The sequence below is a fragment of the Dromiciops gliroides genome, chromosome 2, assembly GCF_019393635.1.
Source record: "Dromiciops gliroides isolate mDroGli1 chromosome 2, mDroGli1.pri, whole genome shotgun sequence".
Taxonomy (NCBI): domain Eukaryota; kingdom Metazoa; phylum Chordata; class Mammalia; order Microbiotheria; family Microbiotheriidae; genus Dromiciops; species Dromiciops gliroides.
The window spans coordinates 395,158,458-395,180,378 of record NC_057862.1 but is presented as its reverse complement, the minus strand read 5'-3'; the positions used below and the strand labels follow the sequence as shown (position 1 = coordinate 395,180,378).

The 21,921-nt window shown below is 45.1% G+C and overlaps 1 protein-coding gene across 4 annotated transcripts in view; it reads right to left on the bottom strand.

The window, feature by feature from the left end:
• The window catches only part of LOC122740295 (tyrosine-protein phosphatase non-receptor type substrate 1-like), an 83,859-nt gene extending 62,641 nt beyond the window's left edge, over positions 1-21,218 (bottom strand). Inside the window, exons 1-2 of one of the 4 annotated variants that reach the window (XM_043982312.1) lie at positions 20,674-21,218; positions 19,699-19,786 (exon numbers count right to left, since the gene is read on the bottom strand). In XM_043982312.1, the coding sequence (XP_043838247.1) occupies positions 19,699-19,780 (82 nt within the window). In that variant the 5' untranslated portion in view covers positions 19,781-19,786; positions 20,674-21,218. Of the gene's footprint in view, positions 1-19,698; positions 19,790-19,991; positions 20,027-20,673 lie in introns of those variants that run through there. The other 3 variants (XM_043982311.1, XM_043982314.1, XM_043982313.1) reach the window with 3 other exon arrangements.
• Positions 21,219-21,921: the final 703 nt, after the last annotated feature.

Here is a 21,921-nt window from a genome sequence, read left to right as displayed (position 1 = left end):
AATCCTGACTGCTATTTATTGTTTGTATGACCCTAAGCAAGTTACTCAACTTTCTGGGGACTCAGTTATCACACCTGTGAGATGGGGGAGTTGGCACAGATAATCTCTGAGATGCTTTCTCACTCTCTAATGTCCATGGTCCCTACTTCTTACAAGAGGAAACCAACAGGTTCACAGGACAAGAGCTAGAACTTGATACCAGCTGACTCTAAGTCCAGTGAACTTCCCACTATGGCACAATGATAGAAGTAAAGCTCCAGAGCTGGAAGGAACCTTAGGTCGTGGAGTCAAACCCCTTTATTTTTAGAGATGAGGAAACTGAGGCCCAGAGACAGTAAGGGATTGGCCCAGGGTCATAGAGATAGTAAGTATTGGAGCTAAGATTTGAACCCAGGTCTCCTGACTTTAAATCCACTGCATCATACTGCCTCCCTGACATCTGTTCTGTGATTTTAAAAATGAAGACTATGCTGAATATTTCCCCCCCGCCCAAATATGCCTTGTACTAATAAGAGACCTATATGGATTATATAAGATACAATACAGGATGCTGGAAACAGCACTGAGTTTGGAGAACTTGAATTTGGAGTCAAAGGACCTAAGTTCAAATCTTCTGTTTAGAATTTTATTTTCCAAATTACATGTAAAAACAAATTTTGACATCAATTTTTAAAAACTTTGTATTCCAACTTCTCTTCCTCCCTTCCTTCCTACCCCCACCCCGCCCCAAACTCAAGCAATTCAATATAAATTATACATGAGTAGTCACGGAAAACATCTCCACATTAGCCAGGTTGTGAGAGAAAACAGACAAAAACAAAACTTCAGATTAAGGAACTATCAAAAAATTGTTTCAATTTGTTTTCAGACACCATCAGTTCTTTCTCTGTAGATGGATTGCAATTTTTATAAGTCCTTCAGAGTTATATTGGATCATTGCATTGCTGAAAATAATCACATCCTTCCCAGCAGATCATCTTACACTATTGCTGTTATTTTGTATATAGTACATTTCACTCTACTTCAGTTCATGTAGGTCTTTCCAGGTTTTTCTGATAGCATCCTGTTCATCATAACCTTTATATAGTACCTTTTTTTTCTTTTCTGGGGCAATGGGGGTTAAGTGACTTGCCCAGGGTCACACAGCTAGAATGTATCAAGTGTCTGAGGCTGGATTTGAACTCAGGTCCTCCTGAATCCAGGACCAGTGCTTTATCCACTGCACCACCTAGCTGCCCCTATATAGTACCTTAAACTTGACAAATAATTTTCTACACAACAGCTCAGCAAAGTAAGTACCATATATTTTGCCATTATAATCAATCTTCAAAACTATTTCCCTCCATCCTATTCCCTTCCCATGATATTTATTTTATTTCCTATCTTCTTTTACCCTATTCCGCCTCAAAAATGTTTTGCTTCTGATTGTACCGTCCCCCACTCTGCCCTCCCTTCTTTCACCCTTTCCTCCTTATCCTCTTTCCCTCCTACTTTCCTGCAGGGTTAGATAGATTACCTGAGTTCAAATCTTGCCTCTGCAACCTACTACCTGTATGACCTTGGGCAAATCATTTTGCATCTCTGAGAGTAAGTTCCCTCATCAGTGAAATGGAAGGAGTGATCCAGATGGCCTCTAAGCTCCCTTCCAGCTCTAAATCTATGATCTTATGACTAAAGAGGAATATCTGGCTACCTTCTCTCTAGCAATTAGTTATTCCTTTGCCCTATTGTTACAAGACAGGGATGGCCAGTGTTTATTTATAGGTAAGTTTGAGTAAATGGATAGAGGTAAAGAAGAGGGCAGACCCAGAACACAGAATAGCAGCAGTTCCCTGTTTCTAAAGGGTATGTGTGTGTGTGTGTGTGTGTGTGTGTGTGTGTGTGTGTGTGTGTGAGAGAGAGAGAGAGAGAGACAGAGACAGAGAGACAGAGACAGACAGACAGACAGACAGACAGAAGAGAGAAGGAGGAAGGCAGAAAGTGAAGGAGGGAAGAAGGAAGGGAAGGAGGGAGAGAGATATTGTGTGTGAGAGAGACAGAAAGAGGGGAAAAGAGAGAGAAAAAAGGAAGGAGAGAAAGACAGACAGGGAAAGAGAGAGGAAAGAAGGGAGGGAGGAAGAGAGATATTCTGTGTGTGATACAGAGAGAGAAGGAGAGAGAGAGAGAGAGAGAGAGGAAAACAGAGAGAAAGAAAGAGGGAGAGAGAGATGGAGAGAGAGAGAGACAGAGAGAGAGAGAGACAGAGAAGAGAAGGAGGAAGGCAGAGAGTGAAGGAGGGAAGAAGGAAGGGAAGGAGGGAGAGAGATATTGTGTGAGAGAGAGACAGAGGGAAAAAGAGACAGACAGGGAAAGAGAGAGAGGAAGTCAGGGAGGGAGGAAGAGAGATATTCTATGTGTGATACAGAGAGAGAGAGAGAGAGAGAGAGAGAGAGAGACAGAGAGACAGAGAGACAGAGAGACAGAGAGACAGAGAGACAGAGAGAGAGAGAGAGACAGAGAGAGAGAGAGACAGAGAGACAGAGAGAGAGAGAGAGAGAGAGAGAGAGAGACAGAGAGAGAGAGAGACAGAGAGAGAGAAATTGTAGACACATCATTTCATTTTGTAGCCAGAGAGGGAAGGGAAGTAGAGAGCAGCACAGAGAACATGTTGAGGCACTGTGGTTCCACAGAAAGCCAAGATGCACCTTAGTAAGAAAGCTACCTCTACCATGACCCCTCTTTTACTACCCAAAGATCCCAGTGTAGTAGAAAGAAGGGGGGTTCAGAAGACCTGGGTTCTAGTCTCTCTTAGCCCCTAACTTGCCATGCCAGGTTGCTTCTCCTTTCTGGGGCTCAGCTTCGTCTACGAAAGGAAGGGGTTGGACACCAAGGTTCTTTCCAGCTCTACCATTCTCCCCTCCTCCACTCCCTGGCTCCTTTTTCTCTTCCAGACTTAGTTTTGTCAGGTTTAAGGATCCAAATTATATTATCCTCATGGAAGGAAATGAGTCGCCTACCATCTTTGTCTATTTCTTTTTCTTTTTTTCAGTGGGGGAGGGGAGCAGTTAGCAGGGAAAGAGGCTAGTATTAGGATTGCCAAAAAAAAAAAAAAAAAAAGGGGTAAGGCAGATCATTGAAGCTTTTTTTTAATGCTCCAAAGCAGACAGAAAGCCAGAAGGAAACACAGACAAATAGGACAGCTTTGAAAGTTACATGTTAAATTTATGATAAACTTAAGAGGAAAAGCAAACACTATGTAATAGATATTTACAATTTCATATATAATTCTTTTTCTGTTCAACCCTGTAAATGGAAATACTAATTTTATTTGGTGTTTATGTTCGTAATAAAAAATGTATCAAAAATTAATAGTATACTTAATATGAGAAGTACTTGGGTTTTGAAGGCTTGGTGGAATGCACTTGTCAATCTGGATGGTCCTGGTATCTTTTTTTTTTTTTTTTGCAGAGCAGCTGTTAAATGGCTGATTTCTCTGAAATTGGTCAATTAAGATCACCCACATCCTTTTTTGTTAATTTGAGTATTTTATATTTTGTATTTTATATTCATCTGCTTCTTTTAAGTTCTCACATTTATTAGCACAGAACTGTTTCAACTTCCTGTGTTCTAAAATCCTTTCCAGTTCTAGCATTTTCTGTTCTACAATCCAAGGTTCCTTCCAGGGTCAAGACCCCATGATATGCTAAGCATTCCAGAGACAGAATTGGTGGCTTCCAAAATGCACCCAGACAGCTCCCTAAGTGATCAGATCCTCAGATGCCCAATGCCTTGTGTGTAGGTGAAAAAGAATACTGGATGGGCTAGAAAGGTCTCGGAAATGCAGCTCCATTCTGTTCCCAACAGCATCTGGCTTGGAAGGGGGCTCCCCAGTTTCTGTTCAGCTATTTTATTTAGGCTTGATGGACAAATGAGGGAAGGAACCAGTAGCTGGATGGCTTACTCCACTTTGGGTGCTAAAATGTACAAACAAAGTCTGTCAGTGTCAAGAACGCTGCATGTTGGAACAGGAGAACCTTCCAGAGAGTGCCCGGAAGGCTCTAACACCACCCAGTTGATGATAAAAGTTGGAGTGGTGTAGGGTTGGGTTTTTTTTTTTTTTTTAGCTCCTCTCACACTCCTTCCACCAACTGCAGACAGATTTAGCTGGCTCAATTAATTAGCTAGTGTTTATAAAGTGTTTGAAGGTTTTTTTTAAAAAGCGCTACATAAGTGCCAAGTATTATTTTAATCTGTTTACCAAGGAAGGGTGTTTTTTTTTTCTCTCTCTCTCCCCCTCCCTCCCTCTCTCTGCATGTTCTGTTTAGGGAAAGGCTTGTTAAAAATCCTCCATGTGGTGTTCTCAGTCACTGTGCTCTCACTATCAAACCAAACCCCACGATTTCCCATCTCATCCCTGGGTCTTGGCAGGGAGAGCCACTGCTTACAGAGGTCTTCAAATTAGCTGGCGGAGGGACCCAGCAGAGAGCAAGTTTGGCCTTCTGCTCTCATTTCCCATAATCCTCATGGTGTCCCTCTCTCATGGGTCCACATCCCTCACTGCTGAAATAATGAAGCTAAAACTTATGTTTCCCGAAAACCAGACTCATACAGGATGGGCATCTCACTGACACTTCTGTTGAGACTGGGAGCCGGTCCCGTCTCCATAGAAGCGCCGCAGTGTGCGGAGGGGCTCTCAAAGCACCCTATTGAGAAGGACCTCGTTGGATGCCTCCAATAGAAGAGATCACACAATGAACACCAAAGGGAAAACGGGGTGAGGGGGGATGGAACACCACCTCGGAGACTAAGTAAACTCAAAGAGCTAAGGGAAGTAGGAGACTGAGGTGGGCATTCTGCCCGACAACTCAGCTGGACTTGGAGAGTGCCCAGGACTTTAAGGCCTGCAGGATCCAGAACCAGCACCTCCAAGGCCCAGTTTCATTCCCACCTCCTCCAGGGATGCTTTCCTTACCACTCCTGCCCACAGGAAGTTCTTCCTTCTCTGAATGCATAATATTCATGGATATAAAAGCAGCTAGGTGGCACAGTGGATAGAACACTGGGCCTGGAGTCAGGAAGACCTGAGTTCAAATCTTAACTCAGACATTTACTACCTGCGTGACCCTGGGCAAGTCACTTAACCCTGTTTGCCTCAGTTTCCTCATCTGTAAAATGAACTGGAGAGGGAAATAGCAAACCTTCGTTTGTATCTTTACCAAGAAAACCCCAAATGGAGTCACAAAGAATCAGACATGACCAAAAAAACGACTAAACAACAACAAAAGCAGTTTGGTGCAGTTGAAGAGTATTGGATTTGGAGTCTGAGTATTAAGGTTCAAACCCTGGCTCAGATGTCGTTTAGCTGCATGTGACCTTGGGCAAGTCACTACTCTCCTCTGAGACTCTTTTTTTTCTCATCTGTAAAATGAAGGGTTTAATTGAAATCCAGAGAGGATACATTTTGATCCTACATATAATACTTATTAGCTGTGTGACCTTGGGTAAGTAATTTCTCCTTTCTGAGCCTCAGTTTCCTTATTTGTAAAATGATAGAGTCTAATCAGGTAAGATTTCTAAGGCCCCTTCTAGCTCTGACATTCCATGAGTTGATACTGATTAAAAGAATGAAAGAATGAATGAAATCTCTATTTCCCACAGCACGTAACCTCTCCCCTCTGGGGCTCAGCTAGTGCACATTTCTGACAGCCAGGGTTAATGCACTGACTTGGTCTGATGGGAGCAGGCCTGAGGGTCCATGCAAGATCAATAGTTTAAATAGAGTAGCCTCCTAGGTAAGCCTCAGCGGCTTTGGCCAGATAATACAGCTGAGCTTTCCCGTTCCAGCTCCCCACATGAGGCGACTCAGAGGAGGGCAGAACGAGAGGACATCATGGGGTCATTACAGACCCTCAGAGCCAGAGAGGACTTCAATGGCCTTCCAGTCCAACTTCAACAAGGATCCCCACTACAACACGGTATTAATAAGCCGCATCCATCCAGTGCTTTCAGGTTCCCAAAGTACTTTATAAAGATGATCTCGTTTGGTTCTCACAACCACTCTGGGAGGTGGGGGCTATTTTTACAGAAAAGGGCAATGAGGCTGAGCCATTTGATCAGCGTCATGCCGTTAGCAAGGGTCTGTGGTGGGATCTGAATCCAACTCTTCCTTATTCAAGTTTAGCACCCCCATTCAATACATCACAAGTGGTCACTTAATCTTAGAAGACCCCTGATGACAGGAAGCCCACTTACCTACTAGGGTAGCCCATTTCACAAAACTGTAATTATTACGAAGTTTTTCCTAAATTTGCCTCTTTGTAACATCCACTCATTAGGCTGTTTCTCTGCCCCTCAAATCTGCTATATGTCACAGACAGTCTCCACCAACTTGACAGGGTTGGCCAGCTGCCTACAGGGTGAGATATGATTATAGGGAGATGACCCAGGCACCCATTCCTTTCCACCCCTGCTCTTCAGAGATGCCTAAAGTTAGTTCAATGGGAAAAATACAGGAGATAGAGTCAAAAGTCTTGTGTTCTAATCCTGACTCTAAGACTAACTTACTGAGTGACTGGGCAATTAATTCTCTTCTGTCTGGGCCTCATTTCCCACAATTAGGAGTTTGTATTAAGGTCTCTTCCAACTCTGACACTTGGGATTTATAGATGGTCTTTCATCCAAGGATAAAGTCCTTCACTCTCCAATTAAAAACTGAATGAAAAATCGCAATGCTCCTGGGAGAAGGAGACTTAAGACTAGAATTCATACTGAGGTAGACATGACTAGTAGCAGATCCTTTTCCAGGGAAAGAGTGGGGTGAGACAGAAAAGGTTTGATGAGGGAAGGGAGTAGGTAAGGTGGTTAAGATTAATTCTGGCATGTACCGGGAGTGGGGATGACAAGGAATCAAACTGGTAAACCCATGAAATGTCAGAGACAGAAGGACCCTCCTAGACCATCTCATGAAGCCTTCTCATTCTACAGAAGAGGAAGCTGAAGCCCAGATCTCACATTACATCAGAAATGTTGATGGGACTGAGACCCAGGTCTCCAGATTTTCAAATGCAGCTTTCGTCATCCTATGAGCCATCTTTCAGCCCCACCAGCCGCTGTAGCAAAGGATCTTGGGAGTGGTTGCCCATGCCCCACTCCAGGATACCTGCAGCACATCGGCATGGGAGCTACCCCTCCCATTGGGAAGTTGCCGTGTAGCAACAGCTATGAAAGCCAACACCAAATGCCTTTCTGTGCTCATTAGCTAACCTGGCCTCATTCCAGCTCCGCTGGAGAGTGATTCACAGATATCTACCTCTGAGTGAGATAGTACGAGGAGTTAATGTTTGAATATGTTCTACCCAAGAACTCTGCCCTGGCAGCATCTAGTGGCTGGCTGCCCCTTTCCTCTGTGTTGTGAGTCTGTGTGGTTCCTTCTGGGACAACGTTGTGGGCAAATGAGTCATCTCTTTTATGTTCTTGGGAAAAGTGGAGTTCCCTTGTGAGAAGTCTCTTCATCTCTCTGGGCCTCAGCTTCTCCATCTGTAAAAGGATCAGCTTAAACTAGATAGTTTTAAGGACTATAGCTAGCATTTAACTTCAGGGTTTGCAAGGGCTTTATGTATGTTATCTCATTTGATTCTTACAACCCCATGCTCCAGGGGCTAATATTATCCACATTTTACAGATGAGGAAACTGAGGAAACTTGGGCAGCATTTAAACTCCCCTACTTTGAGATTCTCTATTCCAAGTTTAACTTATCTACTTATATGACCTAGCTACCTTCTAGGCGGTTGGTTATAGGTGGTCTCTGCTTGCTCTAATGTTCTGAAACTCCTGCATTAGTTAAGGGCTAACATTCCACTAGTTAAAGTCCTTCTAGTTCCAATAATCTACTAGTTGTGTGCATGGGGAGGGGGCTGAAGCCGGTCCTGGGCCCAGTCAAGTCACCAAGCATCAAGAGCTTCTGATGAGAACTGACCAGCTCAGTTCTAGAATTCTTAGCTGGGGGAGGGGAGGGTGGGCAGGGGGTGTTTCAGAAGCCTCTCTCTGAATCCAGCAGCAGAGAAAGCAGCTAAGAAGATGCCGTCCCCTCTCGCTTGCTTAGGACAGCCACCCAAGGGTCCCAAATGGTTGACAACCTGCCTTGCTACTCTAGGGGACTGCTAAACAAGGGACACATAGCGTGGTGTTGAAGAAAGGGCCCTGGTAAAGAAAGGAGCTGGTTTGGAACAGCTCTGTCACTGTGTAAGCTGTGTGACCCTGGGCAGGTCATTTCTTTTTTTTCCCCTATCTGTAAAATAGAGATCACAACACTCACACAACCTTCTTTACAAGGTTGATATCAGCAAAGTGTTTTGTAAATTGTGAAGTGAAACAGGAATCCAAGCACTTATTTATTATTAGTTGAGCTCACCCTGGGGCCCTCTGTCTAAGCAACAATCAAAGCACATCCAACTTACCCCCCTGGGGGAATGAATGGATAGCAGGCCCTAGTGGTGGCAGCAGCTGGCACCCTGCTTCTGAGCTGGCATTCATGGGACATCACTCAGGGAAATCGACACATACCACTTTAAAACTGTGAAGTGAGCAGATACACTTACACTGTATGATAATGCTGGCGATAGTGCGGGAGCAGGTGCGGGAAGCTTGCAAAAGAGACACTCTAGCTTTAAATAGCCTCACACCTGTCCTGGTTTCCGGGAGAGCTTCCTGGTTACCTCCCTGCAAGCTGAAAGCTCAGGAGGTAGTCAACCCAGTCATGGTTCAGGGCCCTGCTCGGACACCTCCTCCGTGAAGCTCTCCCGGGGACCTTCAGCTGCAGTTGGCATCTCCTTCATGTGGTCTCACAGTAAAACACCCCGTCCTCTTCTTAGGCATGAATCTTATTCAAATTTGTCGTTGTGTGGGGCACTTCTGGGGAGGAACTTTCTCTAACAATGAGGCTTGTCTCAAAGAGTTGCCCAGAACCAATGAGAATTTAAGTGAGGGTCATGCCAACCAAATGGGTCAGAGGGGATGCCTGAACCCAGGTTTTCCTGACTGGGCAGCTTGGCTTTCTTCCCATTATAATGCTTCTTGTTCATATTTATATCATATTTAAAGGTATGCTGGTTTTGGAACCAAGTATTAGTTAAACTCTGCATCTCCCTGCAGGGCTGGCCCAGAACTCATACACAATAAGTATGAGAGCTTGAGCCATGCTGGTGCCTTGGGTTGACCTGTGCCAAGACAGGGGAAGGTACCCTCTCTACTCCATCTGTATTATACTGGCCACTAGACTCATCTTCTTGAGTTCAAATCTGGCCTCACACTTACGAGCTGTGTGACCCTGGGCAAGTCATTTAACCCTGTTTTCCTCAGTTCCTCATCTGTAAAATGATCTGGAGAAGGAAATGGCAAACCACTCCAGTAGCTTTGCCAAGAAAACCCCAAATGGTGTCATGAAGAGTCAGACACAACTGAAAACAACTAAACAACAATGGCCTGGACCTATGGTTTTATTGGTACAGGGAATCCCTAGAACACTCCTTCTCCCAAAGTGTATTGGCACATTCTCTATGACTTCTAGTCTTTGCCCGGCACTGAGGGGATAAGTGACTTATCCATGGTCATAAAGTCAGTATGAGTCAGAAGCAAGACCTGAACCCAAGGCTTCTGGCTCTGAAGCTAGTGCTCTAGCCTCAATCTTCTGCCTCTCAAAAAAACCCCAAAACCAAAAATAATTATAGCATTTCTTTAAGATTTACAAAGCTCTTTCCTTTCCCAAGCCCCCAAAGATAGGGAATCTAAGTATTTCACAGATGAGAAAACTGAGGTTCAGAGAAATTAAATGATTTGCACCCTGCTTGTGTCAGAGTCAAGTTTCATAAGAAAATACCCTGACTCTAAATTCAATATTCTAAACTACAGGTGTCAAACACACCACCCTCAGGCCCATGCTATCCAGACCCAGATTAAAATTTAATTGGGGGGACAGCTAGGTGGCGCAGTGGATAGAGTGCCAGCCCTGGATTCAGGAGGACCTGAGTTCAAAGCCAGCCTCACACACTTGACACTCACTAGCTGTGTGACCCTGGGCAAGTCACTTAACCCTCAATGCCCCACTAATTAATTAAGTAAATAAATAAAATGTGATTAGGAAATATTTGACAAAATAAATTTAAAAAAATACAATACGAAGGTAGATAACGTTAATGTGTTATTTTCTAAGTCAACATTCAACCTGCAGGATCCACCAGTAGCCCTGTTTCTATTTGAGCTTGACCCCTTCAGCTTAATAATTCTGTACTTGTGGGCATAACACACATGCAATTGTACCCATGTCTCATACATGCAAAATCAACTGCATATGTGTTGTTGCCATCAGTACAGAACTATTAAGCTAGCCTTCATTTGTGGTAAAGGGCAAAAGGAACTGGCCCCAAGGACCTGTGTTCGAATTCTGACCCTGATCTTAACCAGCGGGGTTTGCCCTATGCAAATCATTTCATGACTGACCCAAGTCAAGAGGACCTGTTTTCCCCTCTAGTCCACTCTGTTTCCCAATGCAACCATTCCACAGTGAAATCCATTCCTCATATTAGAGGAAAGACCATTGTTCTTGGAGTCGACAGAGAGCCAAGTTCAAATTCTACTCCTATCACTTTCTACCTATGTGATCACAGGCAAAATCCTCTTGAGAGAAACCTGTTAAGAACTATATGAAACGAGTCAGAGTGAAGTGAGTAGAATCAGTAAAACAACATATGATAACAACAACATTGTAAAGAAAAACAACTTTGAAAGACTTGGGAATTCTGATCAGTGAATGAAATGAGGACCAGTCACAAAGAATGTGCCCCCACCTCTTGATAAAGAGGTGATGGACTCTAGATGGAGACATACATTTTCAGAAACAATGTGGAAATTTTTTCTTTTTTTGGCTTGACTATCAATATCTGTTATAATGATTTTGTTTTTTCTCTTTCCTTCTTTTTTCCAGTGGGGAAGGGTGGAGTGAGGGAAGGTTGAGAGAGTAAGGAAAGGAAGAAAAGAGGGTCAATGGGGCATTTTTTAAATGCAAAAAACAGAAGACCATAAAGAAGCATTGACAAGTATGACAGCTTTGAAAGCCTGACCTTATATACTTAAAAAGAAAAGTAAGCTATACATAATAGAGATCTGCAAACCCTCTTTTTCTGTTCTTTGTATATGGAAATGTCCATTTTATTTGGCATTTGTTAAATCCTAAATAAATGTAATTTTAAAAAAAGTCACTTGACCTCTCTGGTGCCTCAGTTTCCTCATGTGAAAAATGGAGATTAAGAATTCCTACAAGAGCAACTAGGTGGCGCAGTGGATAGAGCACCGGCCCTGGAGTCAGGAGGACCTGAGTTCAAATCCTGCCTCAGACACTTAAAACTTACTAGCTGTGTGACCCTGGGCAAGTCACTTAACCCCAATTACCTTACCAAAATAAAAAAGAATTAAAAAAGGAATTCCTATAGTACCTATGTCACAGGATTTTTGTAAGCTCAAATGAGATGAAAATAGTTTGTAAACCTTAAAGTATTTTGTGTTTTGGTTATTATGATTATTGTTGTTGTTGTTGTCAGCTAGGGGAGCAGACTATCATGTGGAGTTGGTATGAGATCATGGAAAGAATACTGGACTAGCTGTCAGGAGACCTGCGTTTAATTTAATTCCAGCTCAGTGACTAAGCAGTTGAGAAACATTAAGCAAGTGACTTCTCTTTTCTGGGCCTCAGTCCCCTCTCCTGTAAGACAAAGGAGCTGGGTTAGATGGTATTTAAATCTCTTCCATTTTGCCATTCTCTCTTCCATGGCCCAGTACCTTCTAACTCCAATACTATGATTCCGTGAGTTACAGCTGGGCTTTCAAATCTCTGGTCAATGTGGGTTCTGTGAACACCACCCACCTGTCTCCACCATTTTTGCTGGCTCCAAAGTTCATTGCTCATTCAGAGGTTCCAATTTACAGGCCTGACATGCCTACCTGATCTGATCTTATAGCCCATGGCTGTAAGCACTGGCCATTCACCATGCTGATGCTCGAAACTGATGTGCTAGAAAATTTTACAGACATAAAGAACCAATCCTACATCATTTCCAACTTCCAGCTCGGCTATTTTGCATCCCTCTGGACTAGGGGCCCGGCAGGGTAAATAGATCTTGTAATAGGCTCAGCAAGGATGTTCTGTCCCAGGAACCCTGGAAGTTAACAGGAAAGCAGTTTCGGCTGTGAAAATAAATGTTTCCTTCATAGTTGTGTGGATCTGGAACTCGTTTTGGTTCTCTTTGGTTCTCTTTGTTCTGTGATGGTCACACTTTTCAGAAGAACTCCAGGGAGTTACTGTATGCCCCCTGTCCCATTTCACTGATCAACAGGAATGCTTGAGAAAAAAATGCAGAGGAAGCAAGACTTCAGCTAACCCTTGGGACCTCAGTTTCTTCATTGGCAAAATGAGGGTGTTGAACTAGATTTCCAAGGTCCCTTCTTGGTCTGAACGTTTATATTCTAAAATTTTGTTTTCTAAGATCCCTTCTATCATAGGTTCTAGAGCTGGAAAGGGCCTCAGAGGCCAATGAGTCCAATCTCATTTTACAGACGAGGAAACTGAGGCCAAAGGAACTGAAGTCATAGAATTTGAACCCAGGATCTCTGACTCTAGAGCCTGAGTGTTTTCTCTTATACCACACTGTCTGACAGTCTGTGTTCCAAGATCCCTTCTCACTCTGATAGTCTAGGTATGTTTCAAGATCCCTTTTAATTCCAATATTCTAATCTAAACACAGCTGGTGATGTAGTATATAGAGCACTAGGCTTGGAGTCAGGAAGCTCTGGGTTAAAATCCAGCTGCAAATACTAGCTATGTGACTCTGGAAAGTTACTTAACCTCTCTCTGCCTCAGTTTCCTCAACTGTAAAATGGACATAATAATGGCATCTACCTCACAAATTGCTGTGAAAAACAAATGAGATAATATCTGTAAAACAAACCAGTACCTGGCACATAGTAGGTGCTATATAAATGCTTATTCTTTCCCCTTCCTTATGTCTTGTATTCTAATATCTCTTTTATTTTATTTATCTATCTATCTATCTACCTATTTATTTATTTATTTATTTATTTATTTATTTATTTATTTATTTTTAGTGAGGCAATTGGGGTTAAGCAACTTGCCAAGGGTCACACAGCTAGTAAGTGTTAAGTGTCTGAGGTCAGATTTGAACTCAGGTACTCCTGAATCCAGGGCCGGTGCTCTATCCACTGCGCCATCTAGCTGCCCCCTAATATCTCTTTTAATTCCAAAGCTGTGCATATTTGAATGTCTCTTTTAGCTCTAATATTTTATGAATCCGTGCTTTGTTAAAACTGCCATCTATTTCAACCTGTTTCTCCAGGACATAGGATCTTTGGATCATAGAGACAGTTTAGAGGTCAGCTAGTCCAACCCCAGGGCAGCTAGGTTACATAGTGGATAGAGTACCAGGCCTGGAGTCAGGAAGATCTGAGTTCAAATCCAACCTTGGACACTTAGCTAGCTATGTGACCCTGGGCAAGTCATTTAACACTGTTTGCCCCAGTTTCCTCATCTGTAAAATGCACTGGAAAAGGAAATGGCAAACCGTACCAGTGTCCCTGCTATGAAAATCCTAATCGGGTCACAAAGAATCAAGTATGACTAAACCCTTCATTTTATAGTTGAGGAAGCTGAGACTCAAAAAGGTTAAGGTCCCACAAAAAATTAATGGCAGAACCAGGCTCAAAACTCAAAATTATTTTGACTGTGTCACATCACTTCTTGCCACACCGCACTTTAACAATCATAATATCTTGGAGTTGGAAGAGACCTCCTCAAAGGGCATCTAGTCTAACCTGTAACAGCCCTGACTAGGGGGAATCCAGTCTCTGCTTAAATACCTTCAATGACAAGAAACTCACTCCATGTTGTGTCAACTCATTCTCTTGCTAGGTAGCTCTGGTTATTAGGAAGGCCTTCCTCATAAGAAGTCAAAGCAGCACATAACTAAACTACGTTTGCCAGGACTCGGCTCGGCTCTGTCGCACAAGTAGGAAAGCTACAGAATCGGGTTTTTTTTCCCAAAAATGCCTAGAAGCCTACGGTTTGGGCATGTTAAAAAAACAACTCAAAACAAAAAAAGACCCTCGGCCCAAGATTCCACATGAGAAAATAACCTGTCGCTCTCAGCAAACCAAAGCAATGAGAACACAAGCTTGTTGGATTCATGTAACACTTTTAGAACTCTCTTCCCCCTCACCCACCTCCTCTCCATCTGCTGGAAAAAGGGCAGAGAGAAAACTACAGGAGGAAGATTCCAGCTTTGGCTTCCCAAATTCCCCACATCGCGAGGACTCCTGGTAAGAAATCAGCTCTGCCTTGGGCCTGGGGCTCCCCTGTCAATAGGCTGGCTATGGCTAAGTCACACTCCATGTATTATTCATACAGGCCAAGGGTCTGTCACTGTTTCCATGATCAGCTGGGGATTTCGGAGAAATGAACTGTAACTTAGTCATAAAACGTTGCCCAGAGCTGAAACCCCTTCTATGAAGCCGCAATCACAGGGATTCCATGAATACCCTCCCCGAGCACCCCAAACTCGGATGCATTTTTCAATCAGAGACGTTTGTCAGGGCTGAGCCCAGAGGACCTGCGCTTTGGAGCCAAGAATCCCAAACCTTTACTCCAGCTCTGTTACTAACAGTTAAAGTAATTTACCTTCACAAATGATAGGATGCCCTTTAGAGACCACCTGGGTCGACTAACTCATTTGACAGAGCAGGAAACTGAAGTCCACAGAGGGGAAAGGAATTTGCCCAAGATCACAAAGTGGATAAGTCAGGGACAGCACTAGAACCCATGTCTCCCAACTGCCAGTGCAGTCACCTTTCTATTGTGCCTCTATTTCTTCAGAACCTAAAATGTCAGAGCTGGAAGGGTCCTTAGAGATCTTCTGGACCCACCCCCTTATTTTACAGATGACCAAACCAAGGGTCAGAGAGTAGAGCCCAAGGTCATACAATGGTATCACCAGAACTTAAACTCATCAAAGTTCTACTCAATCCCGTCTCCAATTCAGGTTCTTTCCACTAGGTTTTGGGACAAAGCTTGGACTTAAAAGTCTGTGGTAGTGAACAGCTAATGACCAAAAAGCATCATTGCTCACTGCACAATCATAAACGAAAAACACCCCATCAGTTTAAGAGTACCTCTGACACATCAGTGTGGTCAAATTCTCTTTCCATGAAAGAAGAAGTGAAATGAAGTCCAAGACATAAGCAAATTAAACTATGTTAGCAAAATGTCATGATGCTTAGGAAAGGTCAAGGATCATCTGAAGGACCAAATCACCACCTGCCAGCCGGATCCCAACTCAGCCCCTTGCTTAGGTCACAGAACATAGAACACAGAATCTTATTAGTAGAATGGGCCCTGGAGCTCTGGAGGAGAGACCATCAACACAAGTACTGAAAGATAGGGTGTTAGAACATAATGCTAGCAGATCCTTGAACCCAGGGGGTTTTAACGTGGGGTCCATGGATACCCAAGGAGGCTGTTGATAGAATGCAGGGAGTCTATAAAATTGGACAGGAAACAAATTACATCTTTATTTTCATTAATTTCTAACTGAAACTTAACATTTCCTTCAGTGATTTGAAAACATTATTCTAGAGGGGGTCCATAGGTTTCAAAAGATCCCAGGATCTATGATACAAAAAAGTAAAGAAGCCCCTTCTGTAAACCAAAACTTCCATTATCTAGAGGGGGAAACTGAGTCTGAGAGAGGTTGCCCAAGTTCACACCAACAAACAGGGATATGGGGGAGGCGGGGCCACTGAAGAGTGACCACTCAGGGATTCAGCTCTGGGAACCCAAGGGAAGGAGGAAATAGAAATTCTTCTTTTGTACTACCACATGGGAGCTATTGTTGGTTTTGGGCATTTTGGTTCTTTTTCGTTCTAAGAACAAAGTTCATTTGCATCTCCTCAGAACCCCTCCTTTTGCAGTGTTATGAGCTGAATTTATCTCAAAAGCACCACCCCCTTTTCCAAATTCATATGCCGAACCCCCAACAAGCCCAGGTCACGTGATCCTGGCAGGAATCACATGATCATACTATTTTCAAGTGGTAATGGCAGGTTCTGCATCAGACACCAGCAGTCATTCATTTAGAAGCTGCCTTCCAAACGAGACATTTTATAGTTTCTCATTTGAACAAACCCAGTTTCTAACATAAACTGTTTGCCTGTTCCATCCCACCTCCTCTGCCTCCGAGTCTAGTCCTTTTTCTTGCCCTCTTATAAATTTCACTAAACTAATGAATGTCGGAGTTAAAAGGGACCTTAGCTAGATCACCGAGCCCAAGCTTCCCAACCCCACCTTGTTTTTTGGAGAACTAAATTGAGATTCAGAAAAGGGTTTGGATTTGTCTGATGACTAAGTTGGGGGGGGGGGTCAAAATTTGAATCCAGGTCTTCTATTTCTACTATCTCATGCTTTATCACTCCCAGGCTTGGATCAATTGCAAAGAAATGAATCTGTGAGTCAGCCAAACCAGGTGAACTCTGTGCACCCACCCTGTCAGAAGGGAATCCCTGCATTGCTCAGAGGTTCAGAGTTTGCTTCCTGGGCTTAGTACAGAGAACGGGAGGTACTGACAATGGGAGAGGTGAGTTATAGTGCCCTTGCCTTAGAGGTAAAAATAGACAGTGGCCATCCAACCCCCTCAGTCCCATTCATCCTCTTCAGCAGGGAAATTTATCCTCTGTGAAAAGAATTAAGGCTCAAAAGATTTATTTATTGTAACGTTCATGCAGCCCCCTCCACAGTTTCCACTTTCTCAGCCTATTGATGCTGAATGGATTGGAACGGGAGTTTTATGATTTAATCTTTGCCAGTTTATAGATTGTTTTTATAGGCAAAGAAGGAAGATTTGCTAGAAGACTGTCACAGGAGAGGGGTGTTAGTATTCCAAGCGATGGTCACCCAAAATAAACAGGCAGCCAGTCTTAACACTTGTTAATCAGTGTCATTCTCTGCTTGGCAGAACCAGATATATCCAAACAGAGAAAGATCTGGAAGGAGCAACCCATGAGGCCCAGAGCTCAAAAATCTACACTGGCTGAGATTCCCCACTTAGGAAAATTAACAAGTGGTTGCTGAGGAAGAATCATGTCCTTTCCAGGCTCTGGAAAAGGATGGTCAGAGAGATAGCTAGACAGTAACTCATGAATTTCTAGGGCACATCTGGCCAGCTTGGGAAAGGTCAGCTTTCAGATGTAATTCACCAGGGTGACATGAAATATACAAATGCTTCAAGTCTTCCTTCCTCTCAGTATTGGCTCAACTACAATCTCGTGAAATGTGTTTGGTGGGGATTGTGATTTTAGTGGGGATGGCCAGAGCAGAAGGATTGGAGAGAGGGATACAGTGAAAAGAAAGCTGGATTTGGAGCCAAGGGCTCTGGGTTCAGCTCTCCCATTTATTACTAGTGAGACTTTGGGCAAGTCACAACCTCTGTGGGAGTCAATTTCTCCATCTGTAAAGTGAGTGTGGGGGGGGTCAGACTAAAGGATTCCTCCAGCTCTAAATTTATGATTACAGTAAATCCCCCTTCTTTTAACTAACTCCCTTCATTAGTATATGTATGGAGTAGAAGGGAAGATGGAGAGGCACCATAGACCCCCCCCACCCGATGCAGAAAATGGTGAAGGCACAGTAAAGATGGATCTTACTTTCCCTTCCTTCCTCCCCTGCTTAGGGCCTGAGATTGTTGCTTACTATAACACATCACAGATTCAGTGAGTCCCCAAAAGGTAATGGTGTCATGGAAAGAACACTAGTTTTAGAGTTAGAGGACCCTGGATTCAAATTCAGCCTATGACCTTGGGCAAATCACTTTGTGTCCTTCAGCCTCAATTTCCTCATCTGTAAAATGAAGAAGCTGGACCAGATGGCCTCTGTGGTCACTTTCAATTCCATAATCCTTTGATTCCTTACCCTTACAAAAAGTGCTTTTTCCTCCTAGGCACAAATCCCTCTTGGAAAAGTACCCTTGTTTGGAATTATGACTAAAGAATATATACATTGTAGGAATTGGGCCATGCTCTTAGACCATATACAAACAATATGTTATAATGTTGGAGGAGATGCATAGAATGTTAAGTCTGAGAGAGATTTTGCCAAATAGAACACAAACTATCAGAGCTAGAAGAAATCTCAGAACATATCATATAGAATGTTGAATAGGGTTGAAAGGGGCCTTAGCATACAGGACATTAGATGTGAAAGCAATCTTAGACTCTATAATCCAATGTCCTCATTTAAAGAGGAGTAAACAGTCACAGAGAGGGAAAGTGACTTGTCACACATTGAGTAAAATGATGTGAAGGATATGGCCTTCATTTATGTCCACTAAGAAGCTGAACACCCTGGTTGCAATAATGTGGCTCCCCAGGATAGGAGTTTACTGGTATATTGGTTGGGAAGGAAGGCAGAAGGAAGTGACAGAATGAGAAGAAACAAGACAAAAAATAGGAAGAAAGAAGAGGAACATCAGATGCTATGCTTTTACTGACCACAAGAAAAAGTCACAGAATTTCAAAGAAGTGTGGGTTGTTGTTCTCTCTCAGGAGACCCCCCTCCCAAGCAAATCTGCCTACCATGCCCCAGACACTAATGGAATGAAATCAAGGGTTTACCAACTGAGGTGAAAGATACCCCTTCTTTCTCACATCCAAACAGTCACTCTTTTTGGTCATGTGATGGAGGGGGAGGGAGAGAGAGGAGACAGAAAGGGGGGTGGAAGGAGGAGGGAGGGGGCACAGAGAGAGAGAGAGAGAGAGAGAGAGAGAGAGAGAGAGAGAGAGAGAGAGAGAGAGAGAGAGAGAATTTGGGCCCTCCTAGGGCCACAGCAGATCCCCCTGCTTTCCCAAAGGGAAGTCCTGGCCAGGGATTAGCTGATCCAGCTTCTCAGTCCTACCAGCTGAGGAGAGGTGTGTGTGTCGTGGGGTGGGGGGTGGGGGGAGACTAAAGGCATAGTCATTAGGTCGGGTTAGGAAGCACCGCAGTAGAAGTGTGGCAGGAGGGAGCAAGGTGGCCCCATCCTCTTACAAATGGAAGAGCTCAGGGGACTTCGAGCCCTTTGGCATTAAGGGTTTGGGGAAGTCCCGGGAGTGGGAGGAATTAGGGGCTAAACCCTTTGCCAGCTCCAGACCAATCTCCCCTGGGTGACTCTGGCCTTCTCACCTGTATCCATCCCTTTGCCTCCATAAAGCACAGAATCATAGAATGTTTGGAACTAGGAGAGCCTTTAGAGACTCAACCCCCTCTTACAGATGAAGAAATTGAGACTTGGAAGGGGGAAACGACTTGCCAAAGATAACACAGCAAGGAAGTAGCAGATTTGAACCCAATCCTGCCTCCAAGCCCAGTGCTCTATTCTAAGTACTCCAATCCTCCTGTGCCCAACACAGCAGAATGCCTGGAAAACATTCCCACTGTGTGTGCTGGAGAGGGTGGACGACTGGGGAGGGACGAGCAGGAGGGAGGGCAGACTGCAGAGAGAGGAGGAGGAGGAAGAGGAAGGAAGGAGGAAGGAAGGCGGAGGGAGGGAGAAGGGGGGAGGGAAGCTCCCAAACTGCCACCCCAAAATGCACACGTTGGAGACACCTGGCAGCAGGTGAGCCTCGTCACTTACCTGACCAGCTATGGGACGCTGCCAGGAGCAGGAAGAGCAGGGACCAGGAGCGGAGCCGGCGAGAGCCGCGGGCAGGCTCCATGGGGCTCTGCTGTGGGGAATCGAGAGGAGAGCGGCAAATGAGCTAGGAGCGAGCCCGGTGCGGGCAACCAGACGGGCGGATGGAGCAGAAATATGACAATCTTCTACCTTTCCCTCCTTCGCCCCTCCCCGTCCCTTCTCCTTTCTCCTCCGCCCCTGCCTCCCTCTTCCCCACCCCACCCCCAAAAAAAAAACCCAAAAAGGGAACCGACCTGGCGCAGCAAGAGAGATGCCACGCCGCGGTTATTTTTGAGAAACCCTCATGGGCGGGGGGGAGGGGGGACGGGGGGGGGACGGGGGGTGTAAGGGGGGGAAGAGAGAAAAGGGGGAAGGGGAGAGGGAAGGATGGGAGAGAGAGAGAGAGAGAGAGAGAGAGAGAGAGAGAGAGAGAGAGAGAGAGAGAGAGAGAGAGAGAGAGAGAGAGGATGGAGGGGAAGGATGGGGAGAGAAAGGATGGAAGGAGAGACAAAAAAGAGGAGATAGGGAAGGAAGGAGAGAAAGAATGGAGAGAGGGGGAAACAGGAGGAGGGAGAAAAAAGGAGGAGAGAGGGAGAGACAGACACTGACACACAGACAGACCCAGACCTAGAGTGGGGGGAGGTAACTTGAGGGCAAGGAAGGAAAGACCTGAACATGGGAGAGCAGAGACAGAGGCAAAGGAAGGAATTGAAGAAGAAAGAGAGAGGAGAGGGGAAGAGAGAGAAGAGAGGAAGAAAGGGAGAGGCAGAGAGAGCGAGCGAGAGACTGAGAGATGGAAGGGATGGGGAGGAGTGTGTATGTGTGTGTGTGTGTGTGTGTGTGTGTGTGTGTGGTGCGTGCGTGTGTGTGCGTGTGTGTGTGTATGTGTGTGTGTGTATCCGCGCGCGCGCGGGAGAGTGCGCCGGCTGCACTGACCTGGTCAATCTTGGCCGTGGTGCCCGTGCGCTGCCCAGGAGCCTTTCCCAAACACTCGGGGAAATCGGACGCCTTCCACAGGCAATCACATAGTCTGTACGCCCGCCACCCCCACAGCAGCTCAGCCCCAGCGCTCCCGAGTCTGCGCCGGTTTTCCCCCAGCCGCACCTACAATAGCCCGGGATTGGGGCTGCTCCAGCCCCGCGCCCTCCCGGAAGCGCGCAGCTGCCCGCTCCCTCGCTCCAAAAGGCTTCCTTTTCCCTCTTGTTCAGTCCTGCTTCCCCCAGCAGGGTCCTCCTCTTCCTCCTCCCCTTCCTCTCTGGCTGTTGCCTTTCCTCTCTCGATTCCTCCGATAACGTCTCCCAGCACCCCCACTCCGCCGTTGCCTAGCATTCGGAACTAGATGGGGCTCGGTTTTCGACAATGTACCAGTTCAGAAAACCTCTACACCCCCCAACCCCCTACCACTGTCAGCCCGAGAAAGGCTCAGCCCGGGATTGATTTAAGGTAGTTTAAAAGGCAACTGGTAGGAGTAACGGGAGACAGAGGGCACTGCTACACTTAGAGCAAACTTGTTTTTGTAAGGTCATCTCGGTGTGCCTTAAACATTGTTCTCTTAAGGTGGACTGGAGGAGTTGGCCAGCCTACCTCCTGGGCACTGGGAAACCCCTTCCAGCCATTCAGTACCCTCTATGTATCAGTCCTGCACCGAGCCGAAACCGAACTCATTCAGGTTTCAAAAACCCACCTTCCCCAGGGGTATCCCTTGCTAACCCAAGCAGCCACCGCCCCCTTAGGCCAACGTTCTCATCCCAGTCTGAATTTAGATGTGGAAAGAAGCTTAGAGATCCAGGGCTAAGGACTAATAAGCGATGCCCTCATTTTACGGATAAGAAACTTAGAACTAGGCAAGTAAAGTGACTTCCCCAAGGTCACACAGGTATGTAAGTAACGGTGCTAGGATCGAAACCGAAATCCTGTGACTCCGAATGTCCAGTCCTTTTTCTTCACTGCCTCCCTTCTTTTCTTCCAGCAAGAACATCGGGGGATCCTTCCTCCTTTCCTTCCCTCCCTCCCCCCTCCCCCCATGCCTGTTTATTTCAAAGCTTTCCTGAGGTGGAAAGAGAGATAGAGGAGCAGGAAGTGTGTATGTAGGGAAGGGGGGGGGGGAGGGGAGAGGAAGGGTAGGGTGATGGGGACAAAAATAGAGTGTGTGTAGGAAGGACTTCAACACCGTTTGGAAAAGAG